Here is a 24,791-nt window from a genome sequence, read left to right as displayed (position 1 = left end):
AGTGATATTTCTATTTTCAATATGTGTCATTTAGAGTTGGACATTTCAAAAAGAAAAATAATTTATTTAGAGTGGCACGGAGAAGGTATTAAAAAAAACAGTAAAAAATAAGCCAAAAAAACATACATATTTCAGACATGTTGACATCGCAAAAGAGAGCCTTGGGCCGATAATAAAAATTTGTATGCAATTTTTTATTTAAAGTGAAAACATCTTAAATCAAACATTTATGCAACGATGTAGATTCACGTCGGTAAATATAACTCTATACAACATATCATGTAGTCTGTGTGGTCAAGAACTCTATAAACCAATCTTTTCTTACAAGGGAGATGCTCCTTAATATACTCCAAGTCTCCAACCATCTACTAAAATAATCTCATCAGTCTACGATGTAAGTTTTAATACATAAGTGGTAATGTTTGAAATAGAAATAAATAAAATGAGTAAATTAAGAAAGAAAAAGGTAAAATATATATAAAACCGGAAAGAGATATAAAAAAGTGAGTAAAAAATTGAGAGTAACTTTATATTTTAATATGAAACTAAATTTGATGAATTGACATAAACAAAAAGATAGTGACTATTTTATATTGACAAATAGAATATTTGTTATTCCCTCCGTCCCGTAATAGTGACTCCAATAAGAAGGTTGCGGAAGAGGCCGGGCGCGGCGGGGTGGGGATGAAAGGTGCGAGCCGTAGTTGCGGCGAGGATGGGGTGGTGGGGTCATGGGCGCGGTGACCGCCACGACGGTCTATTGCACGGAGCCGAGAGCCGCGGCGGCGCCTGAAGTATTTTTTATTTTTTATAATTTTCTCAATTTAATTCTATAAATACAATTTATTCTATAAGAAGTGAGTCCACATTCAGCTCTTAAACATGAAGAATTAAAGGATAAAGAGGGAAACATAAACTAGCCGTTAGAGTTAGTTATTCTGTTAGTGTATGAGCTGTCAATGCTCCAGTTGGCTCCAAATCTGTTAGGAGCAGTTACTACTTGTATGAGCTGCATATATAGCTCATTTTGCTTGTATTTAGTTAGTCAGTCAATCAATAAAGAGAATTCCTTTTCTCAAAGAAACAACTCTCTCTTCGTCAAGAGTAGTGTGTGTTCTCTGTGTGTGTGTTTTGTGTGAATTACAGAGAGATTACCAAAGGGTGTGTGAGCTTTGTGTGCTGAGTTAACAAGTGGCGCCATCCGGTGGGAAGTTATAGCTGGTTTGCAGAAGTTCAAACGGTTTCAGAGATGGCAGCAAGGCTAGATACCGAGAAATTCACAGGCAAAAATGATTACGGCCTGTGGAAGATGAAGATGAAGGCAGTTTTGATCTAGCAAGGTTTGGCAGCGGTTCTTGCTACTCTGAGTGAGAAAGGGAAATCTCCAGCACTTGATGAGAAATCCCAGGCCAAGCTTGATGAGATGCAGCTCAAGGACCACAGTGCAGTCATCTTGTGCTTGGGAGACAAAGTTCTGAGAGATGTGCAAGAAGATTCTAGAGAAATTGGATGAAGTCTATTTGGCTAAGTCTCTAGAAAATAGAATTTACCTGAAGAAGAGGCTCTACTTCTACATTTTTGCTACGACAGATCAATCACAGAGCAGATGGAGGAGTTCAACAAGATTATTGATGATCTTGGCTCTGTGGATGGAGACTATCTTGACACTCAATGCTCTGCCTAGTTCCTATGATCAATTGAGTGATGCCATCATCTATGGCAAAGACAAGCCTATCACTTACACACAGGTTTATTTAGTTCCTATGATGGCTAAAGAGCTTCAGATAAATACCAGCAAGGGGTCTGATCTACAAGCCCCAGAGGCTCTAAATGTTAAGAAATTCAAGAATCCTAAATTCAAGAAGAAGTATGAAGAAAATTCCAAGGCATCCATGTCCGATACCCCAAAGGAAACCAGATCATTCCACGGTTGCAAGAAGCCTGGGCATCTAAAGAAAGATTGCTTTGCATGGAAGAGGAAGCAAGCATCTGAGGGCAAAGAGCAAAACACCTTTGATTGTGTAGAGGGTGTAGATCCACCAGCCAGATTTTAAATGTGTTAGAAAATGGGGTAAGTCGGATATGGATCATGGATTCGGTGCAGTTTTCACATGTTCCCCAATAGGAGTTGGTTCCATGATCTCAAGGAGACAAATGGAATAGTTCTTCTTGGAAACAATCACATTTGCAAGATCAGAGGAGTTGGGAAGGTGAAGCTGAGGCTTCAAGATGGTTCCATCAAGATCTTGACAGAAGTGAGGTTCATTCCTTAAGTGAAGAAAGGATTTAATATCTTGATGAGTCAGTGAAAGATTCTGGTGCAATCAGGGAATCAATTAGTTATGGTGGCTAAAAGAAAGCATGCACTCTACTACCTAGCTGTTGAAGCTGTTGATGGAGAAAGGTACTCCATATCTACTGAAAATGTGAAGCTATGACACATGAGATTGGGCCATCCAGTTGAGGGAAGCATGAAGGTAAAAAAGGGTTTGATCCCTGGAGATGTCAGCAGCAAGTTAGATCCCTACGAGCAATGCATTCTTAGAAAGGCAAAGAAAGCACCCGACCCTACATGTATACATTCATCTACAACACCTCTTGACTACATACACAGTGATCTATGGGGTCCTTCTCCTATTAATTCTGTTGGTGGAGGAGGATTCTATTTGTCTATTACTGATGATTATACTAGAAAGTTGTGGGTCAATATTCAGAGATAAGTCAGAGACATTTTCAAAGTTTAAAATGTGGTGCAAAGAGGTGGAGATAGAGAAAGACAAGAGTGTGAAATGTTAGAGTTTGTATACTAGAAATCACGTTTCGAGTGATTGAATACTGTAAAACTCTTATTTTATTTTTCAAGGAATAAAACAAATTATTTTTGTCATAATGTTGTTATGTTTTACATTTAATGGATGTTAATTGCATGTTTAAATGTATAAGTTAACTTAACAAAGTCTAAGTCTTTGTTTTAGTAGACCGGTTGTGGGCGGCGTCCACTTTAAGGTAACATGGTCAGTCCTAAACAAAGAAAAAGAAGAATTTCACGATCTAGATGGGATTAGACTATCCATCGTGAAAGGTTGCAATGTCAGTCCGCATATTTCTAATCCTTACTGAAATAAGATGACATTGGTGTGGTAAAACACTGAACGGGTCTAACAGCAAGACTTGTCCTTGGGCTATCTACTGAAAGGCGAGGTCGTGATAAATATTTGTTTCTTAATCAATGTAGGTTAGCATTGAGCATACGGTATTGATTATGCATTACTTTGACTTATCAAATGTGCGGATTTTTCGTAACCCAATAATCCTGATATATTGGGTAGTGGTGATTAATATTTAGTGGTGCTAGGATTATGAAACGTGCGCGAGGTGAGTCTTGTTTGATAATGTCCTCAAGAGGAGCTCGAACAAGGTTTTATTATTCAGAAAACTGGCCAGTTGGAGTTTTATCGCTCTATGAATAATAATTAAGTATTTTTTGCTAAGTCCACTCTTGGAATTAATAAGATATTGATTAATTAAGTCCATAGCAGACATTAATTAATTAATGCACATTTTTATCTTAAGCGCGGGAAATGAAAGTTAAAAACGGAAACCCGGATTACTTATAATTACGGATTTGGATGGGGAGAGTTCAATATTACTTCTGTAGTGGCTGCTCGTAATATTCCAATTAAAGCTTATACTAAATTGTGGGTTCAATTTAATTAGTAAAAAGTAAATTGGATGAGTCCATACCCAAAACCTTCCATAGATCCGTGTCCTGGGCCCAAAAGGAACTTAATATAAATAGGAGAATAAAGGAGACAGAAAAATAACATAACTCATTATTACTTTTCTCAAGATTTTCGTCCCCCCCCCCCCACCCACCCCTATTGGAGTTGGGCGATTTTTTTCTTCTCCTCCGTGGAGTAGAATTTTGTCTTCTTTATTTAAGTCCTAGTATTCAGGTGAGATCAACCCACACGCGATATTGGAGTACGGTTCGGGAACCAGAGAGAAGATCCATGGTTTAGTATTCAAAGCGTCACGTGGAGAAGCTGCTAGCCATCATCAATTGTTTGGAGAATTAATTAGGTATTATTTCTGCTCCATAGAAAAGCATGTTTTAGGTTTCAATATTCTTAAAACATGATTAATTCAAGTTATGAGCATGATACATGAGAGAATTACGCGAATAGATTTTGTCTAAATAATCTGCTAATTAGATCTGATTATAATGTGATTTATTTGTTCGATTAATAATTATTAAATTATGATAACTCGACGCACGCTTCCTCTGCCAGTTACTTCTCGGAGACACCCAAATCCAATGAAGTATGCAGAGGATATAGAGATTAACAATACTGAGAAACAAGAAGACAGATTATTTCAATTTTTGGTAGCCCTAAGCAGCAAATACGAAGGCATCAAAAAGGAGATCCTCAGAACCGAACCACTTCCCTCCGTGGATGTCGCATACTCCATCCTCCGGCGAGAAGATGCCAGATCTAATGTCCTGTAGTCGGCAGATTCCATCAGCACTCAAGGAATCGGCGCTGGGCTAGCTGTGACTCAGCCATGGCCGAATCCGACAGCGCACCGGAACCCCACTCAATGTAGCTGTGGTGGAAATGGTGGAAATTGGAGCAGACGATTAGAGGAGGACAAATCGAAGCTAGTGGCTCTCACTGTGGAAAGAAAAAACACACACGCGAGACATGCTTCGAACTCCATGGATACCCGGAGTGGTGGCAGGAGAAGAAAGCTAAGAACCATTCTTCGTCGGGGCCGTTCAGAGGGGGTCGTGCGGCTGCAGCTATAGCCGGAGGAGAAGGAGCGCCCATCACTACCATTGGGAGCAACCAAGAGGCTGCTAACAACCGAAGCAGCAACCCGGGAACAGAAGGGACGGTGGTCGGAGTGGCATCAATCGCTAGAAGAAGAGGCGGTGAGAATTCGGAGAACATGGGGGAAATGGAGGTGGAGGTGCAGAATTTGGTGGAAGTAAAAATGTTAGTTGGATTTTTTTTACTGCGGAGCCACTGATACTATTACTTATGATATTTCTGATAGATCTTATATGCATAGGGCCCCGAAAAGTCACATTCAAACGGCCAGTGGAGAGTTTACCCCTGTGGAGGGAGCAGGAACTGTCAGAATTTCATCTGCTCTGACTTTATCTAACTGCTTATATGTTCCCTCCATGTCGCATAAACTGTTATCAATTAGTCATGTGACAAAAGAATTAAATTGTACTCTCCTAATGCAACCAAATTTTTGTCTACTGCAGGATATCAGGACAGGGGGAATTATTGGACGTGGCACTGAGAGGGATGGGCTGTATTATGTGGACGAGATAGCGGAACAAGGAACTGCTTTGCTAACTCAAGGGAATGCTGATAGAGAAGCCTGGCTCTGGCATCGCCGTTTAGGACATCCGTCTACGGGTTATCTAAAAATTCTTTTTCCTAAATTTAGTCAAGATTTGAGTTGTGAAACTTGTGTGTTGGCCAAAAGCCATAGACATTCTTATCAATCCAATAACACCTGTGTTGATTCCTTGTTTTCTCTTGTTCATTCTGATGTGTGGGGTCCCTCTCCAGTGATAGGGGGACAAGGGTTCAAATATTTCCTTCTCTTTATAGATGATTGTACTCGTATGACTTGGGTCTACTTTATGAAACACAAGAACGAAGTTTTTGAACATTTTACCCACTTTCACGCCCTTGTTCAAACCCAATTCCAGAAAAATATAAAAATCCTTCGATCTGACAATGGGGGAATTCGTCAACTCAAAATTGAAAACTTTCTGCCATGTTAAGGGACTGGTCCACCAAACTACTTGCCCATATACCCCAGAGCAAAATGGTGTGTCTGAAAGAAAAAACCATATTCTCCTAGAAAAGGCTCGAGCCATGCTTATTGAATCCAACAACCCTAGGCATTTCTGGCCTGAAGCTATTGCTGCATCCGTCTATCTGGCAAATCGGTTACCCTCCATCACCCTAAACCTCCAAACACCACTAGAGGTCCTCTCAAAATTAGCCCAAGTTCCACAACCCTTGACCCTTAATCCTCGAGTATTCGGATGCTCAGTTTTTGTCCATATAGCAAAACATGAGCGAACCAAACTCTCACCTTGTGCCATAAAATGTGTCTTCGTGGGGTATGGACATTCTCAAAAGGGGTATCGCTGCTTTGATCCTAAGTCCAATCTCATGTTCACCACCCTGAACTGTGATTTTCTCGAAATAGAGTATTTTTTTCCACCACCTTAGTAGTCAGGGGGAGAGTAAAAGTGACCCACTAAGCCGGTTGCCAACATCAAGCCCTCTAGCAGCACCGACATCACCAGAACAAGGACCAGAAATACAGCCATCGCCAATCAGTGTCCCCATCCAAGAAGTTCACCTACTGGTATCTGCTTTAAGTACTCCCGATAACTCTCCTAAGCATATCAATACTAGCATTGGTGATGATGATCCTATATTTGGTGAGACTGGCCCTGAGACAGATATCGAGCCCGACACCAAGTCGCAAAATGAAGCTGAAATTGTGGTTTACTGGAGGAACAGGTGGGTGAGGGAGTTGGAGGATATAAATTGCCACCAAGGCCAAAAAGAGGAGTCCCACCAAAGAGACATAGCCCAGAGATCATCGGCAGGAAATCTTAGTACCGTGGTGAACTTGGCCAAAGGCCACCTTTCAGAAATGGCTCACGCATTTGAGGCCATGCTATATGAGGAAGAGGAGATTGCTTGTATAGTTGAAGAAGCTTGGAGACACAAACACTGGCGCGAGGCAATGTTGAAGGAGATGGAAGCTCTAGAAAGAAACGGCACCTGGGAAAAGTGCAAAATACCCGATGGGAAGAAGGCAGTTGGGTGCAAGTGGGTGTTCACTATCAAACGGTGACCAGACGGGTCGATAGAAAGATACAAGGCACGACTGGTTGCAAAAGGATATACACAAACCTACGGAGTTGACTACAATGAGACGTTCTCCCCTGTAGCAAAGATGAACACCATTCGAGTCTTACTCTCAGTTGCTACAAATAGGAACTGGCCACTCCACCAATTTGACGTGACGAACGCATCCCTACATGGGGAACTGAAACGAGAAGTTTACATGGAAGCACCCCTAGGGTTATCTGAGGGATTTAAGGGGGGAGAAGGATGTCGGCTGAAGAAGACTCTCTATGGACTAAAGCAGTCACCAAGAGTCTGGTTTGGGAGATTCAAAGAAGCCATGAGCAAGTATGGTTTCAAGCAGAGCAATTCGGATCATACCATGTTCTTGAAAAGGAGGGACAACAAAATCACATGCCTGATCACATGATATGATCATCACAGGAGACGATACGGAGGAAATAGAGAGGTTGAAAGGAAGCTTGTTTCAGGAGTTCGAGATGAAAGACTTGGGAAACCTCAAATATTTTTTGGGGATAGAAGTGCAGCGTTCTGAGGGAGGAATCTTTTTGAGACAAAAGAAATATACCTTGGATATTTTGGTTGAAACGGATCTGATAGACACCAATCCTAGTGAATCATGGGTTGCAGATCTCTGAAGAGGCAGAATTATAAAATCAAGGTCAATACCGTGACCAGCGACTAGTGGGGAAGCTCATCTACCTCTCCCACACTATGCCTGATATCGCTTATGTCGTGGCAATAGTGAGTCAGTTTATGCATCGACCACAAAGAGACCATTATGAAGCTACATTGAGGATTGTGAGGTATCTGAAGGGAATAGCTGGGCATGGAATAATGTTCAGAAAGAACGAAAATCGAGGAGTATATGGGTTCACTGACGCTGATTGGGCAAGTAATCCAGTTGATCGAAAATCAACGGTTGGGTACTTCACATTCGTTGAAGGTAATCTGGTGACTTGGAGGAGTAAGAAACAAAAGGTAGTGGCACTATCAAGTGCAGAAGCTGAGTTCAGAGGGATAAGAAGTGGAATGATGGAAATCCTATGGCTAAGGACGCTGATGAGTGAAATATGGCTCACTCAAGACAAGAGTCAACTATATTGTGATAACAAGGCGACAGTCTGCATCTCTGAGAATCCAGTGCAGCATGATAGAACAAAGCATGTCGAAGTTGACAGACACTTCATCAAAGAAAAGCTAGAAAGTGGAGTTGTGGAGCTACCATTCGTCCGGTCAGAGGATCAGCTAGCCGATATCCTCACCAAAGCAGTCAATTCAAGAAGCCTCACAAACGTGTTTGGCAAGTTGAGTTTCGGAGATCCCACTACTCAACTTGAGGGGGAGTGTTATAAAAAGAAAAAGATATTAGATCAAAGAAATGTACTCCCTCCGTCCCATTAAATATGCAACATTTGAGAATCGGCACGAGTTTTTATGTAGTGTTGTTTTGTGAGTTAATGAAGAGAGAGTAAAATAAGAGAGATGAAAAAGTAGAGATAGAGATATTTCTATTTTAGGAAACGTTTCATTTTTAATGGGACAAACTAAAAAGGAAAACATTTCATTTCTAATGAGACGGAGGGAGTATTAGCTTGGAGGATAAGAAATGCATTAGCTTGGAGGCTAAGAAAACATTAGCTTGGTGGCCAAGAATACTTGGAGCAGAAGCTTTGTAATGCCCTATATAAGGGTGTCATATTATTGAAAAAAATAATCAAGGAATTATCAATCATACTCTTCTCTCTACAACTTCTCCATCCTAAACTATAAACCATGCCTATACACAATTCAATACAAACACCAATACAAATTTTATGACTTTTGGAGGAAATCTAACCAAATTTATGTGTTGGTAATCCACATGAGCCCGACATATCTCATTTTTGGGTATTTGAATTCATCTTAGATATTTGTATACCAGGTGATGTTTGGTTTCTTAGATTAAATAATATCAAGATATAATCTAAGATTGAGTAGTTGTGAGATTATTTTAGTCATATGAGTTAGCTAAGACTAATTATCCTATGATTATTCTTCTAGGATTGAGTTATCTCATGAACCAAACGCACTATATATTTAATTCGGCATACGGTTTTTCAAACCCAACTAGGGCTGGCTAAATATACCGAAATACCGCACTTATCATACCGAAAATATACTGCAAATACCGAATTTTGCGATATACCGCAAGTTGCGGTACGGTATGATACCTTACCGATAGATTTCGGTACGGTAAAGATATAGATTTTCCTATATCGCGGTATACCGCAATATACCGCATTTACGATATTTGTCAAAAATTCAAAATATATGTTGTATTTAAAATTTATATAAAAAATAGTTAATATGTTAAAATTCCTAACCCTACTTCCATATTTTAGTTCAGTCGCCCCCAACCCCAAACACACTCACGCAGAGATGCAAATCAAGTCCATTGTATAGATTTGATTGTGGTGTAGTTTTAATCTTTTGGACATTATTTAAATTGGTGAAATTTTATTTTAAATATTTGGCTATAATAGAATTTTTTTGGTATGAAACACAGGTATAACGATATGTCATACCTTATTTTGGTATACCGTATTCGGTATGTCATATCTTATTTCGGTATAACGTAAAAGTACGGTATACTGCATAGACGGTATGGTAACGGTATCGGAAATAATCATACCGAATTTTCGGTATACCGCAATGCTGTATACCGAAAAATTCGATAAAGTATAGGTATGACATTTTCTCATACCGCAATTTGCGGTACAGTATGCGGTATGACATTCTCGGTGCGGTATACCGTACCGTGCCACCCCTAAACCCAATGCCCTCTTAATTAACTGAATCGTCGGCATTCGAAAAGTAAAAGAGTTTACCACATATGGCATAACAATTCACAAATTTGATTAATAAAAATAAGTTTTTAACTCAAGGAGTGTGGTCGAGTGGCATGCCAAATGGCCAAGGGATCAATCCTTGTCTTTGGGTGCCAGCTGTCCCTCCCAGTGGGGTGCCGAAATCAGCGCAGGGATAATTACTGAGCCCGCCGGTAGATACTATTGGTAATTACCGAAAAAATATAAATAAAAATATGAGTTTAAATTCAAAATTAAGTTGAGTTTAAATTCAAAATTAAGTCGTATAATATGATCTGAGTAATGTGGTGTTTGAATTCTTTATTTAAAGAAACTCTCCATGAATCCAACGGGAATTTGAAAACTTGGTCCCAATCCTAAATATTTTGACCGCTCTACTAATTCGCATAATCTTGAATGAAAATCTAATAATTCAGTGAATCAATTAATTGCCTTTTACAAAATACGACTAATTACATTATTTATGAGTGTACGTAACGTGAGGCAATAACGGCAAATTTATCTTTCAAAATTAACGTAATCGCATTCGAAGCCCAGATTGACTGTACACTAACTACCCTAAATTGTTCCTTTGCACCCAAATAAGGAACAAAATCATACTTCGGTCATATACTTTTTCTGAATAATTCATTCAAAATTTGAAAGATTTTCCCTAATTAACCATGCCTTTCAATTCTTAATGCAATTCATTACAATAATAATTACAGAATTTTTCAAAAAAATATATACAAATTTCAACCAAATATTTTCGTATAAATAGGGTTAATCATTCTTGCAATTCCATCATCACAAACTCTTTCAATTGCGCTTACACAACACAAAAAACATGCCTTCATACCTCAAGTCCATGTCTACATTTCTTTCCTCTCTCCTGTTTTATTCTCTCTGCTCGAAATTGACATACTCAGCTGAACTCTCCGGCAACAACGACGACCTCACCTTCGACTTCTTCCACCGCGACTCGCGCCATTCGCCTTCGTATGACCCCTCCACCACGCGTTTCCAACGCCTCAGACACGCGGTCGACCGCTCCTTGTCAAGAAAATCCTCGTTGACGGCCTTGCATTCAGCTCATCGGGAGAGGCCATAGTCGCTCCGATCAGCCTCTCCGGCTACGAGTACCTGATGAAGATAAAAATCGGGAAGCCCCCCGTCGAGCTGCTAGCCATCGCCGACACGGGAAGCGACCTAACATGGACCCAATGCAAACCGTGCAAACAGTGCTACAACCAAACTCTCCCACTCTTCGATCCATCACACTCATCGTCTTACCGGCCGGTCTCGTGCCGGTCCCACCAATGCACCGCCTCCGGATCATCACCGTCATGCGGCCGCAAAAACACCTGCCAATACAAGGTCTTTTACGGAGACAATTCATACAGCTTCGGCAAGCTTGCAACGGAAACCCTAACCTTCGACGGAGGCGTCTCCTTCCGTAACTTCGCCTTCGGCTGCGGCAGCGAGAACGGCGGCACATTCAGCGAAACTAGTAAAGAAATCACCGGGTCCGGGATCATCGGCCTTGGCGGCGGCTCGATTTCCCTCATAAACCAGCTGAAAAAATCCATAGGCGGGAAGTTCTCTTACTGCTTGACATCGCAAGACTCCAACGCCACCAGCAAGATCAGCTTCGGCCGCAGCGCCGTCGTGGTTGGGCCTAAAGTCGTCTCCACGCCACTAGTAAAGAAATCACCAGACACATTCTACTACCTCACATTGGAAGGACTCAGCGTTGGGACTGAGAAGATGGCCAATGCTGAGTTGCTGCCCTCGTTGGAGTCCGAGTCCAGCGAGGGCAACATCATCATTGACTCAGGGACGACACTGTCGTTCGTCTCTGAGGAGATGTACAACTGGGTGGAGGCAACGCTCAAGAATGCAGTCAAGGGTGAGCGCGTGGAGGATCCACAACAGATTTTCGGGTTGTGCTATAAAAATGTGAGAGGGTTCAGTTCACCGGCAATCACAGTACATTTCAAGAATGCAGATGTGGTTTTGGCGCAAGACAGCATTTTTGTGGAGACAGAGAAAGGGATTGTTTGTTTGACGCTGTTTCCGTCGGAGGGTTTGGCTATTTTTGGGAATTTGCATCAGATGAATTATCGGGTTGGGTATGATCTTCAAAAGAGACAAGTCAACTTTCTGCCTACAGATTGCTCCAAGCAACAATGAAATGATTACTATGGTTTATCATTCTAAATCAAGAGATTTTTTTTGGGTTTTAATTTGTATTTATTTGTTTCATGGCTGTGGTTTTGTAATGTTCAGGCTAGAATATTATTGTGCATGTCCTGAAAGCTCCTTTAGTAATGAAAAAATGGGTATTTTTTTAATCAAGAAAAGTGACTTTTATTAGCCTAATTGGGCTATATAGTTTATATAGCAGTCATATACGTCTATTCTACAATAGATATCACACTTTGGTGATGCTAGGCTCGAATGCCTCTCCCTCCGTATTGGATACGAGTTCTATCTAAGCAGGGCTCTTAGGCCGTTTACCCGGGTTGACTCATGATCAAAAGTTTGATGTCGGAGAAATCATACTTGAGAAGGTGGAGCAACTTGACTCTTTTGTTGGTATGCAGAATGAGGGTCGTTGGGCCTATGCGTTCCGTGTGCTCGCCAAATATGGTTAACATTGTTATTCAGATGAGGCAGGGGAAATTGGTTTACAGTAGGCCTCTTATTTTAAATCGTACTCTGCTCTTTTGTGTAATTGCTTATTACTATGTGCTTAAGTTGTTTTGTTGGACAACATATAGTGTGCTGTGGATGTAAGATGCAAAAAATAGAAATAGAAATATAAAACTGAAAAAAGAGGCATAATTTTCACTACATAAGTCAAGTAGAATATATAATTCGTTCACATAATATAATTTATAAGATAAAATATTGTACCAAATAATACTATAAAAGAATATTTTTCAATAAATAGAGCATATAAAACAAAAAAAAAGTAATAACATTGAATAAAATAGAAAAAAATAGAATGTTCTATAGGCATATTTTGTATTAAAATAGAAAATGTAAAAATGAAGAAATAGAACATAAACTGAAAAACAAAAAAGAGAAAAGCAAAAATCATTGGATACAATATTAAGAAAGGGCGGCGGCAAATGAGTTCTGGACAACGTTTAAACAAACTGAGCTGAGACTATTAGTTTACTTGAAAAGAATACCATTGATAGTAATATTCCCTCCATCCCAAAAATAATAAGGATATTTGGAACGACACGAAAATTAATGTATAATTAGTAAAACAAAAGAGATGAGGAGAAGAGTAGTTAAAATAATATTAGTGGATATTAGGACCTATATTATTATTAGTATTTAATGGTGGGTTTTATTATATTGGTATAAGTTGCAAATAAATTAATATGCATAAGTAATGAGTTCGTGAGAACTTTATGAAAATGAGATATTTTTATGGGAGGGACGAAAAAGGAAAGCGTCTTATTTTTATGGGACGAGGGAATGTTAAGAATTGTTGAGGGTCCAGTTGAATATATTCTCTATGATATTTAAAATATTAGAATAACAAATCATGCAACCCTACTTATCTATACAAGCTCTTTCTATGTAATATTATAAGAATTGGAATTACAGATTTTTGACAAGCTGGCCCTTCTTCAATTGTTGATCGACTGTGTATGACTTAATTTCACTAATTTGTTGCTTTTATGTGGAAATGAAAATACGTTTGGATAAATAATTTTCTGCTATAACTGTGTAGTATTCGAAATATGATCATATGATTAATTGTTCTCTTACATCCCATTCTACATAATAACTGATTTCCTTTATCGTGATGATACAAAGTTGTTATCAGCTTGGACTAAAATGTAAGCTTTTTGCCAATTCCACAAGAACGTCATAGCTCTTGTCCAATGTTATTTATCAATTTCTAGATGTCCTTATTTGGGTTTTGAAAGTGTTTTACTTAATTTTCTCACAATTAAAAAGAAAAGAGAGAAACCTATGTTGTTTTCTTTGTCATATCTGTCACATGCCCAAAAACCCCAACTCAATCTTTTTCAAATGTTTAAAAGTAATTTTACTTATAATATAATTTATACTTCATCCAACAAAAATAGTCACAGATTTTAATGAAAATTTGATAAAGTAAAAATAGAAGGACAACAAATAGGTAAAGTAAGAGAGAAATGGAGAAAAAGTATTGTATAGTCTAAAAAGAGGAGAAGAAATGGATAAAGTACGAGAGATAAATTTTTCATTTGTAGAAATGAGACTATTTTTTGTGGATATCCAAAAATGGAAAAATGAGATTAATATTCGTGGGCAGAGGGATATATTTCGTATTATACACATAAATTTAATTATGACATTAATCATACAAATTGAATTATCACGTTATAGCATCCAGGTACTAAATTACTACCACTTGAAACACCAATACAAACTTTATGATTTTTGGAGGAAATCTAAACAAATTTGTGTTATTAAAAAAATTTATATGTTCATATTTGATATCTGTCTTATTAATTCACTGAATCGCTGGCAATCGAAAAGAAAAAGAGTTTACCATATGGCATAACCGCATAACAATTCACAAATTTAAATATTAAAAATGTGAATTTAAATTTAATTAAAATAAAGTTGTATAATATGATCATCTGAGCAATGTGGGGTTTTCAGTTCATTTTTAAAATGGGACAGTAATTATTTAATTAGATTAATAAACTCTCCATGAATACACCTGGAATTTGAAAAGTTGGCCCCCCACTGGTCCTGAATATTTATGAGTGTACGTAACATGAAGGCAATAACGACAAATTTCTCATTCAAACTTATTAACGTAATTGCATTCGAAGCTCAGTTAGCATGTATACTATTATACTAACCTCAGTACCTCACTAACCCAAATAAGGAACAACAACATACTTTCTCCATATTTTTTCAATAATTCATTCAAAATTTGGAAGATTTTCCATAATAGCCATGCATTTCATTTCTTCATGCAACGAACTAATGAATTCATTGCAATAATAATTATTTTTCAGAAAAATATATGAATATTTCAACCAAATATTTTCCTATAAATAATGTTAATCGTTCTAGCAATTCCATCATCACAAATTCTTTCAATTGCACTTACACAAGACATAAAAATATGCCTTCTTACCACAAATACATGTCTACATTTCTTTGCTCTATTCTGCTTTATTCCCTCTGCTTGACATACTCAGTTGAATCCACTGGCGACCTCACCTTCGATTTCATCCACCGTGACTCGCGCCACTCGCCTTCTTACGACCCCTCCATCACCCGTTTCCAACGCCTAAGACAAGCGGTCGACCGCTCCTTGTCAAGAAAATCCTTGCTGACGGCCTTGCGTTCAAAATCATCCGGAGAGTCCATAACCGCTCCGATCATCCCTTCGGACTACGAGTACCTGATGAAGATCAAAATCGGGACTCCCCCGGCCGAGCAGGTAGCCATCGCCGACACGGGAAGCGACCTAACATGGACCCAATGCAAACCATGCACAGAGTGCTTCAACCAATCCCTCCCACTCTTCGACCCATCCCAGTCCTCGTCTTACCGCCCGGTCCCGTGCGATTCCCCCCAATGCACCGAGTCCGGATCATCACCGTCGTGCGGCGACGCCTGCCAATACCACGTCTTATACGGCGACGGCTCATACAGCGTCGGCGAGCTTGCAACGGAAATCCTAACCTTCGACGGAGACGTCTCCTTCCCCAACTTCTCCTTCGGCTGCGGCTTCAACAACGTCGGCTCTTTCAGCGACGGGTCCGGGATCGTCGGCCTCGGCGGCGGATCGATCTCCATCGTAAACCAGCTAAACGACTCCGTAGGCGGGAAATTCTCTTACTGCTTGCCATTGCAAGACTCCAACGCCACCAGCAAGATCAGCTTCGGCAGCAGCGCCGTCGTGGCCGGGCCCGGAGTCGTCTCCACGCCACTAGTAAAGAAATCACCACCAGAAGACACATTCTACTACCTCACATTGGAAGGGCTCAGCGTTGGGCTAGACAGGATCGCCAACGCTGAGCCTGAGTTGCTGCCCTCGTTGGAGACCAACGAGGGCAACATCATCATTGACTCAGGGACGACACTGTCGATCCTCCCTGATGAGATATACAACAGGGTGGAGGCGATGCTCGAGGGTGCGGTCGAGGGCGAGCGCGTGGAGGCTCCAGGAGACCCGTTCCGGATGTGCTATAAGAAGGAGGATGGGTTCAGTTCACCGCCTGTCACAGCTCATTTCAAGAATGCAAGTGTGGTTTTGGCAGAAGAGGGTGTTTTTTTGGAGGTGGAGGAAGGGATTGTTTGTTTGACGCTGGTACCTTCAGAAGGGGATGTGTGTATCTTTGGGAATTTGCATCAGATGAATTATCAGATTGGGTTTGATCTTGTCGAGGAACAACTCAACTTTCTGCCTACAGATTGCTCCAACCCACAATGAAATATTAAGTCATGTAATCTCCTTTAATAATGAAGAAAATGTGTTATATTTCTTCTAACAAAAGTGACTTTCATTAGCCTTATTAGGCTCTATATATAAATACAAAGAATTTCAGTTTGGAATGGAAATGAAGTTAATATGATAAGTAACTCTTTATGTCAAAAGTTTCAATCTTGGACCCTAGGCAATCCAAGTTGGTATATATAATGAAACAACCTCGATATTTTCGGTTGCTTCTGCTGAAAATGTTAATCAATTTGAGGAAGAGTGTAACCAATTTACCATGTAACTTTAGACAGATCTACATCGATTTGGGTAAGCAACTACAAACACTACACATTTTGGAATCAAATTTTGATAATAAACCAAACAAAAATCATTTGATATTGATCTTAAATATCATAAATTTTTGGACGAATTTTGGAGTAGTATTTATTTTACTCATTTTGGGGATGGATTTAAAAATCATAAATTTTTGAAAATGTTCAATTTTCTTAACCCGGCCCGAAAAGAAAAAATTCAATATATAGTCTGAAGAATTATAAATGAAACGACCTCGGTTCGATGTTCTAGTTCTTGAATTTGACATTGAATAATACTCCCTTTGTACCAATAGTACTTTTCCATACAAAATTTGTCCACTTCCATTTTGATAAGTTTTAAATAGATGTGCTTCATTTTCCACTTACAATAATCAATAACTTTTTCTTCTATTCTATTTTACTTTATAATTTCGAATAAAAACTTGTGTTTTCCTCAAATTCTTATTTTTAGGGAACAAATTACATATGTACCTAATAAGATAAAATACTATTAGTAGATATGTCGAATTTGGAGAATGACTTGTTGTACAATAATAATCTTAATATGATACCCCGTCTCGAAAAAACAGTTTCATTTTGCCATTTTGGGATAACCACAAAAATTATTCTCATTTCTAAAAATGGAAAGTTTCCGATCTCTCGTACTTTTTCCACTTTTTCTCCTCCTCTCTGTTACTTTACCAATTTCTCATTGAAATCTCTGTCGTCCACAAATGGGACTATTTTTTGTGGACGGATGGAGTATTTAATACTCCGCACTTTGTACTATTTTCCCGGTCCCCATTAAATATCTCATATTTTCTTATTTAAACCCGTGTCGTCTACAAATTAGACTATTTTTTGTGAAATGATAGAGTATTTTATACTCCCCACTTATTTCATAGAATGTTACCTGAATTTGCTCAAATTTTAAAATATTATACGGTCCTATAAATGTCCCATATTTTCTTATTTGAACAATCACCAATAAATATCTCATTTTATTTTTATTATTTTTAGTGGTGCATTCCAGAGGGTTGGTCAGATCTGTGGCGTCCTGAACTAGCTGGCAAGATTTTCAATGGTTGATTCACCTTGGGAAATTGTTGGAGCAGTGTTGAAGTATACGGGATTGTCATATGACAATTCACAAATTTGTTTAGTAAAAATATGAGTTTAAATGTAAAATTTCATCGTATAATATGAACATATGGGCAGTGTGACGTTTGAATTCTTTTATTAATAAATTAAAACGGGTAACTACTTAATTAATAATTAGATAAAGAAACTCTCCATGAATCCATGCACCTGGAATTTGAATACCTGATCCCAATCCTGAATATTTTTACCCCGCTATCAATTAGCATAATCTTGAATGAAAATATAATCTAATAATTCAGTGATAACTAATCGCCGCTCTACAAAAAATGGCAAATTACATTATTTATGTGTACGTAACGTGAAGGAAATTAATAACACCAAATTTCTCTTTCAAAATTACCGTAATTGCATTCGAAGCTCAGTTTGCATGTATAGTTAGTACTAACCTCACTAATTGTTCTTTGCATCCAAATAAGGAACAAAATCATACTTCGGTCATATTTTTTCGTTAATTCATTCAAAATTTGAAAGATTTTCCATAATTAACCATGCATTTCATTTCTTCATGCAACGAACTAATGAACTCATTGCAATAATAATTATTTTAATTTTCAGAAAAATATATGCACATTTCAACCAAATAATTTCCTATTAATACTAGTGTTATTCACTCTTGCAATTCCATCATCACAAAATCTTTCAATTGCACATGCACAACACAAAAAAACATGCCTTCTTACATCAAGTCCATGTCTACATTTCTTTGCTCTCTTTTGCTTTATTCCCTCTGCTTGACATACTCTGTTATATCCTCTGGCAGCATCACCCTCGACTTCTTCCACCACGACTCACGCCATTCGCCTTCGTACGACCCCTCCATGACGCGGTCAACCGCTCCTTTTCAAGAAAATCCTCATTGATGGCCGTGCATTCAACATCATGCACAGAGTGCATAGTCGCTCCGATCAGCCCTTCGGGCTATGAGTACCTGATGAAGATAAAAAGCGGGACGCCCCCGGTCGAGCAGCTAGCCATCGCCGACACGGGAAGCGACCTAACATGGACCCAATGCAAACCGTGCCTACTGTGCTACAACCAAACTCTCCCACTCTTCGATGAGTCGATCCATCTCAGTCATCGTCCTACCAGCCGGTCCCGTGCGGGTTCCAACAATGCCCCACATACGAAACAATACCGGTACCGTGCAACAAAAACAACTGCGGACACCTAGTCTCTTACGGAGACGGTTCAGTCAGCTCAGTCGAGCTTGCAACGGAAACCTTAGCCATCGACGAAGGCATCTCCTTCCCTAACTTCGCCTTCGGCTGTGGCCGCGAGAACGGTGGCACTTTCATCAACACCGGGTCCGGGATCGTCGGCCTTGGTGGTGGCTCGGTATCCATCATAAACTAGCTAAACACCTCTATAGGTGGCAAGTTCTCTTACTGCTTGACATTGCAAGACTCCAACGCCACCAGCAAGATCAGCTTCGGCAGCAGCGCCGTCGTGGTTGGGCCTAAAGTCGTCTCCACGCCACTAGTAAAGAAATCACCAGACACATTCTACTACCTCACATTGAAAGGACTCAGCGTTGGGACAGAGAGGATCGCCAACGCTGAGTTGCTGCCCTCGTTGGACTCCAACGAGTGCAACATCATCATCGACTCAGGGACGACACTATCGTTCGTCCCTGAGGAGATGTACAACAAGGTAGAGGCGGCCCTGAAGGGTGCAGTCATGGGTGAACGCATGGAGGATCCACAACAGATTTTCGGGTTGTGCTATAAAAAGGAGGATGGGTTCAGTTCACCTGCAATCACAGCACATTTCAAGAATGCAGATGTGGTTTTGGCACAAGAGAACGTTTTTATGGAGATGGAGAAAGGGATTGTTTGTTTCACAATGATGTCGTCGCTTCGCATGATGAGGATTTGCCTATCTTTGGGAATCTGCATCAGATGAATTATCGAATTGGGTATGATCTTGTCAAGAGACAAGTCAGCTTTCTGCCTACAGATTGCTCCAAGCCACAATAAAACACTACTGTGGTTATATTATGAAGCTAAATCAAGTGCTTTTAATTTGTATATGTTTCATTGTTGTGGTTGTAAGCTCCTTTAGTAATGAAAAATATGTTACTCCATATTTATCAAGAAAAGTGACTTTTATTAGCTAAATTGGGTTCTATGCATAAACACACAGAAAAAAATTTGGGAATGCAAACACAGTTAATATGTTAGTAGCTCTTTATGTAAAAAGTTCGAATCATGGATCCGTGATTTCAAGGCAATTCAATTTGGTAGTACAATTTCGATTGCTTTTGCTGAAAATCTTAATCAATTTGAGGAAGAAAGCAACCACTACACATCTTGGAATCAAAATGATTGATTATAAACAAAACAAAAAAAAAAAACTCATTCGATATTGATCACAAAAACCATAAACACACATCTTGGAATCAAATTGATTGGTTATTAACCAAACAAAAACTATAATTTGTTATTGATCTTAAATTCCATAAATGTGGCCGAGTTCTTGTATATTTTCTCATTAATTTTGAAAGTAAACTTAAAAATCACAAAAATTTGGAAGTGTGCAATTTTTCCAACACGACCGAATAGAAAGTTTTCAGTAACTTTGTTCTTATTAATAAAGAAGTGTATATTATTGTGAGACATATATAGTATTTGAGAAAAATTAGTTAATTCAAGAGTAAACGTTAAAATTGGTCCTAAACATATAACCAGAATATCAATTTGGTCCAAAACATTCACTTTTTAAAAATCGAGTCCAAAATATTTGTAATCGTTATCGAAGTGGTCCTAAACATTTGACATCGTTGTCAAAGTGGTCTTTTTCCGTCAAAAGCTAACGGTCAACGCCTAATTAATGATTTTTTAAACTTAATTAATATAGTAATGCATAATTAATTAAACAAAATTAAACATAAAATTAATAAAATGCTAAGAAATTCCAAAATCGACTATTTATCCCTCTTTTTCCTTCTCTTCCATCTCTCCTTCGTTCTTCCTAAATCGGAATCTCTCTCTTCCTCTCTCCGGCGCTCAACGTCGTCGCGTCTTTCTCTCTCTGCTCGCTCTTCCACAAATCGTCGTCATCGTGTGTTTCTCCGCATTGCTGCTGTCCGAGATCAAAATTGTCATCGTCCACCATTGTTGTCGCCGTCCATTGCTGGAAGAGAAGGAAAAAGAGGGAGAAATAGTCGATTTTGGAATTTTTTAGCATTTTATTAATTTTATGTTTAATTAATTATGCATTAGTATATTACTCCCTCTGTCCCTGAAAATTTGTCACCTATTTCCTTTTCCGTTCATCCCTAAAAATTTGTCACCTTTCACTTTTATCATTTTTGGTAGTGGACCCTACATTCCGTCAATTCATTCTCACTCACATTTTATTTTAAAACTAATATATAAAAATAGGACTCACGTGCCACTAATTTTTTCAACCCACTTTCTACTACATTTCTTAAAACCCGTGCCGGATCAAATGGTGACAAAATTTAGGGGACGGAGGGAGTAATTAAGTTAAAAAACCATTAATTAGGCGTTGACCGTTAGTTTTTTACGGAAAATGACCACTTCGACAACAATGTCAAATTATTAGGATCACTTCGTTAACAGTTTCAAATATTTTGAACCCGATTTTTAAAAAATGAATATTTTAGACCAAATTGATATTCTGACATGATTAGGACCAATTTTGACTTTAGTCTTAATTCAACTACTACTATTACTTTAAATTAGTGTTTCTCTTCCATTTTTGTAATTCGTCTCTCTCAAAATGGCAGTATTGTCTCTGCCTTCTATTCATGGGCTGACATATCCAGACCCGAATCCGACCCACCGCCACAGGATCCGCTGCAATAGTAATCGACCCACAAACCACTTGGTCAAGCTCTCCACCGCGTCTAGCGGCAAGGGATGCTCGCCGGCGGAAGACTTTCTCCGGCAGCTCTCTATTTCCTCTGTTTTCTTAATTGGCGTCGGAATCACCAGCCTTTGGGCCTTTCCTCACCCAGCTGCAGCTCGCATTCCTCCCTCCTCCTCCACTGCCCACGAAATTCTCGGTATAATCAATTAGGTTTTCAATTATTGTATTCACATTTTCGGTTTTGTTATTTGAATTTTGCTTTGAGGTCTGATTTGGGAGAAAATGCGCTTCTTTATACTTTGCTCTTGCTTGTAACTTAGCTACTGCAGTTTTGGAAAAATATTGTGGATTTTTGGTGATTTTTGGATGATGAAAGTGATGCATTTCACTGGATATATAATAGGGCGTATTATTGCCTCATTGTTTTGGGGCTTTCTTCCTTGAAATAAATGCAATGTATGTATGTTCTGCATGGCTTTTCTATGCCTTGTGCTTTTTCTGATGTTGTTTTCCGTTTACAGATGAGGATAATGTGGGCAAGGTTGAGAGTTCGGGGGATTTTGAAGATAAGGATATGAATGCTGCGTTTGAACGCTGGAAGTCTAAATCATACGCATTGACTGTACCTTTGAGAATAGTTGCTCTGGAAGGTTCAATTCCTCCTGTCTGGATTAGGGTGAGTTTTGTATCTTCCAGTCATCAAATTTGGTTGAACACAAAGCCCCTTCTCAGAGAATGTGTTTGAATGCTTGTTAATGGCATGGTTATAACATTGGTCTGAAATTTAAATAGAGAAATAAGAAAATAAAACTTTAAGCTTTCTTTCTTTTCCTTTTTTCCCTGTAAAATGATAAACAGCTTAGTGATATAGCTGATATTTTGAGGCGATTGGTGATATAAACAGCCTGTTAGTAAGTTAGGTTGAGAAGTGAAGTAAAAAATTTAGATTTTTTATCTGGGGGTGTGCATCTTGCTATGACATGCAGGAGTTTTTGAAATCCCAAGGGAAGAGGGTCCAGTTCCGCACAGAGTTCCGCCGAAGTGTTGGGGACATATTTCATGAACTCTCTAATCCAATGTCCAAAGGAAAAATCAGTCCTAAATCTGCTGTGTCGGCTGATCTTGTTACACTTGGTGATTCCTGGTTAAATTTTTCCATTGGAAAGGGGTTGATTGAGCCTATGAAAGGAATAGAAGAACAAGACTGGTTTCAAGATTTAAGTGACAAATGGAAGGTAAAAATGCAGTCTACCTTTTCTTTTGTGCTGTGTTATTAAAGGAGAAAATAAAGTGTAAAAAGTGAGAATTAAAGCGAACCATTATTGCTGACCTGGAAGGAAATTTGTCAATTCTAAAGCTAGTGATCATCTGAACTTGAATGTATGTGTTTAAGCAAGTGCGCATGGTTGATTGAAGCATTATGTTATCATTGCTCTTTAATTATTCTGGTACCCTTGGAAAAGTATGGACATCAGAATTGAAATAATCTCAGGTATATTTACGCAGGAGTGCTGACGGGGTTTTGGATTCTCAAGGCAAGATATGGGCTGTGCCATATCGTTGGGGCAGCATCGTGATAGCTTATAATAACAAAGAATTTAAAAGGCATAAATTAGCTCCAGTAAAGGTGATTGCTTGTCAACCCTGAATATTTGTTTCTTGAGGTTTGGTCTTAGTTTGTGCTTATCTCATATGACCTGCACTTGTACATTCAAAAATTTAATCAATAATGCTACAATAATTTTTAAAAAATTTCCTGCCTTTTATTTAATCTACATCCAGGATTGGTCAGATCTCTGGCGTCCGGAACTAGCTGGCAAGATTTCAATGGTTGATTCACCTAGGGAAATAATTGGAGCAGTGTTGAAGTATATGGGATCGTCATATAATACTACTAATATTGATTCTCAAGTAGTTGGTGGGAAGAATGCCGTGCTGCAGCAACTTAATCTGCTTGTGAAACAGGTAAGATAAAGGATAGATATCTAAGAATAAGGTATCAAGATAGATGTAGTTCTCTTGATAGCTTTCTGCAACGATGAAAAGAATGCAGTTAGTAGCAGAAATGACATAGGTTAACACAGTTTTTCCGTGGAGGTTATGGACATTCCTTTCTTAATTAGTAGTCTAGAGTCGCAATATACCAATGTGCACAAATGGCTTTATACAGGTTCGTCTATTTGATAGTCAGCATTATCTTAAAGCCTTCAGAGCAGGAGATGTGTGGGTAGCTGTTGGATGGAGCAGTGACGTACTTCCTGTTGCCAAAACTATGTCAAATGTTTCAGTGATGGTTCCCAAGTCCGGTGCAAGCTTGTGGGCAGATTTTTGGGTACATCTCGGAATCCTGCCTCCATCATTTCAATATTTTTCAGTCCTCATAATTTGGTGTTGCAGGCGATACCAAGTACCTCACGACTTGCTACAGACCAAATCGGAGGAAGAATTAGGGGAGCGTCACCATTGGTGCAGCAATGGGTGGAGTTCTGTCTGCAGCCAGAGAGAGCCTTGCCTTTCAAAGAAGAGGTTGTAGCTGGTGCATCACCAGTTTCTCTGAAAGCCCCAGTCGAACAGCCAGTTGAGCGTAAAAAGGGCAGGCCGAAGCTGGAAACGAATCTGGTAGGTAGCGTACCGCCTGCTGACATTCTGTCCAAGTGTGAACTGTTGGAGCCATTATCAGAAGATGCATTATCTGATTATGAGTGGCTAATAAATAGTTTGCCAAAACCTAGTCACAGTGTAGTGACCAGACTGAAGCATGTTGTGTCTTCTTTGGTTCCAACATTCTGGTCCAAAATGCAATCTATCCTTGCATGATTCGAATGCCATTGGATTGAAATGAAAACGACAACAATTTGTTAATTTTCCTAGTGATATGGTCACCGTTGCTCTCTCTCTGTGTGTCATGCCAGAAAAAAACGCATTTTATCACGCTTGGCTATGAATATTACAACAATAATCAGGCACATAAATATTCCAAAGACGGCAGCATTACAGCTAGATTTTACGTCTCACTCACTATGTAGTGACCAAAGTTTAGTTGGCCAACTAAAAGTTGAATAATTTGAGATAAATGTATTTATTCAAACACTCAAACAAAATAGTGGAGCTATAGCGAAATTTTCAAAGATGTACTAATAACTAAATTACTCGTCATTAATTGAGAAATCAATACCTGATATTGAAAGATAGGAAGGATACGTAATAAATGAAAGTTATTAATTATTATTCTAATAAAAGTAGGATTTGTTTCATGAAT

General features: G+C 38.9%; 2 protein-coding genes and 2 pseudogenes across 2 annotated transcripts; all 4 read left to right on the top strand.

Moving 5' to 3' along the window:
• The first annotated feature begins 7,631 nt into the window (after nucleotides 1–7,631).
• On the top strand, nucleotides 7,632–11,959 carry LOC125210420 (annotated as a pseudogene).
• A 2,930-nt stretch (nucleotides 11,960–14,889) lies between these two features.
• LOC125209026 (aspartic proteinase CDR1-like) lies at nucleotides 14,890–16,377 on the top strand. Its single transcript, XM_048108606.1, has one exon. It carries the CDS (start codon nucleotides 14,919–14,921, stop codon nucleotides 16,233–16,235), a length of 1,317 nt encoding a protein of 438 aa, XP_047964563.1. The 5' UTR covers nucleotides 14,890–14,918; the 3' UTR covers nucleotides 16,236–16,377.
• Nucleotides 16,378–18,557: 2,180 nt separating this feature from the next.
• Nucleotides 18,558–19,713, top strand: LOC125210419 (annotated as a pseudogene).
• Nucleotides 19,714–21,442: 1,729 nt separating this feature from the next.
• Nucleotides 21,443–24,425, top strand: LOC125211726 (putrescine-binding periplasmic protein PotF). The gene is made up of 7 exons (XM_048111633.1): nucleotides 21,443–21,728; nucleotides 22,054–22,208; nucleotides 22,519–22,767; nucleotides 23,025–23,159; nucleotides 23,315–23,497; nucleotides 23,703–23,864; nucleotides 23,930–24,425. Exons 1-7 carry the CDS (start codon nucleotides 21,443–21,445, stop codon nucleotides 24,347–24,349), a joined length of 1,590 nt encoding a protein of 529 aa, XP_047967590.1. The 3' UTR covers nucleotides 24,350–24,425.
• The last annotated feature ends 366 nt before the right edge of the window (nucleotides 24,426–24,791 follow it).

This window comes from Salvia hispanica, chromosome 3, assembly GCF_023119035.1.
Source record: "Salvia hispanica cultivar TCC Black 2014 chromosome 3, UniMelb_Shisp_WGS_1.0, whole genome shotgun sequence".
In the NCBI taxonomy this organism is placed as follows: domain Eukaryota; kingdom Viridiplantae; phylum Streptophyta; class Magnoliopsida; order Lamiales; family Lamiaceae; genus Salvia; species Salvia hispanica.
Note: the sequence above shows the minus strand (reverse complement) of the source record. Positions and strands in the feature narration are given on the sequence as shown.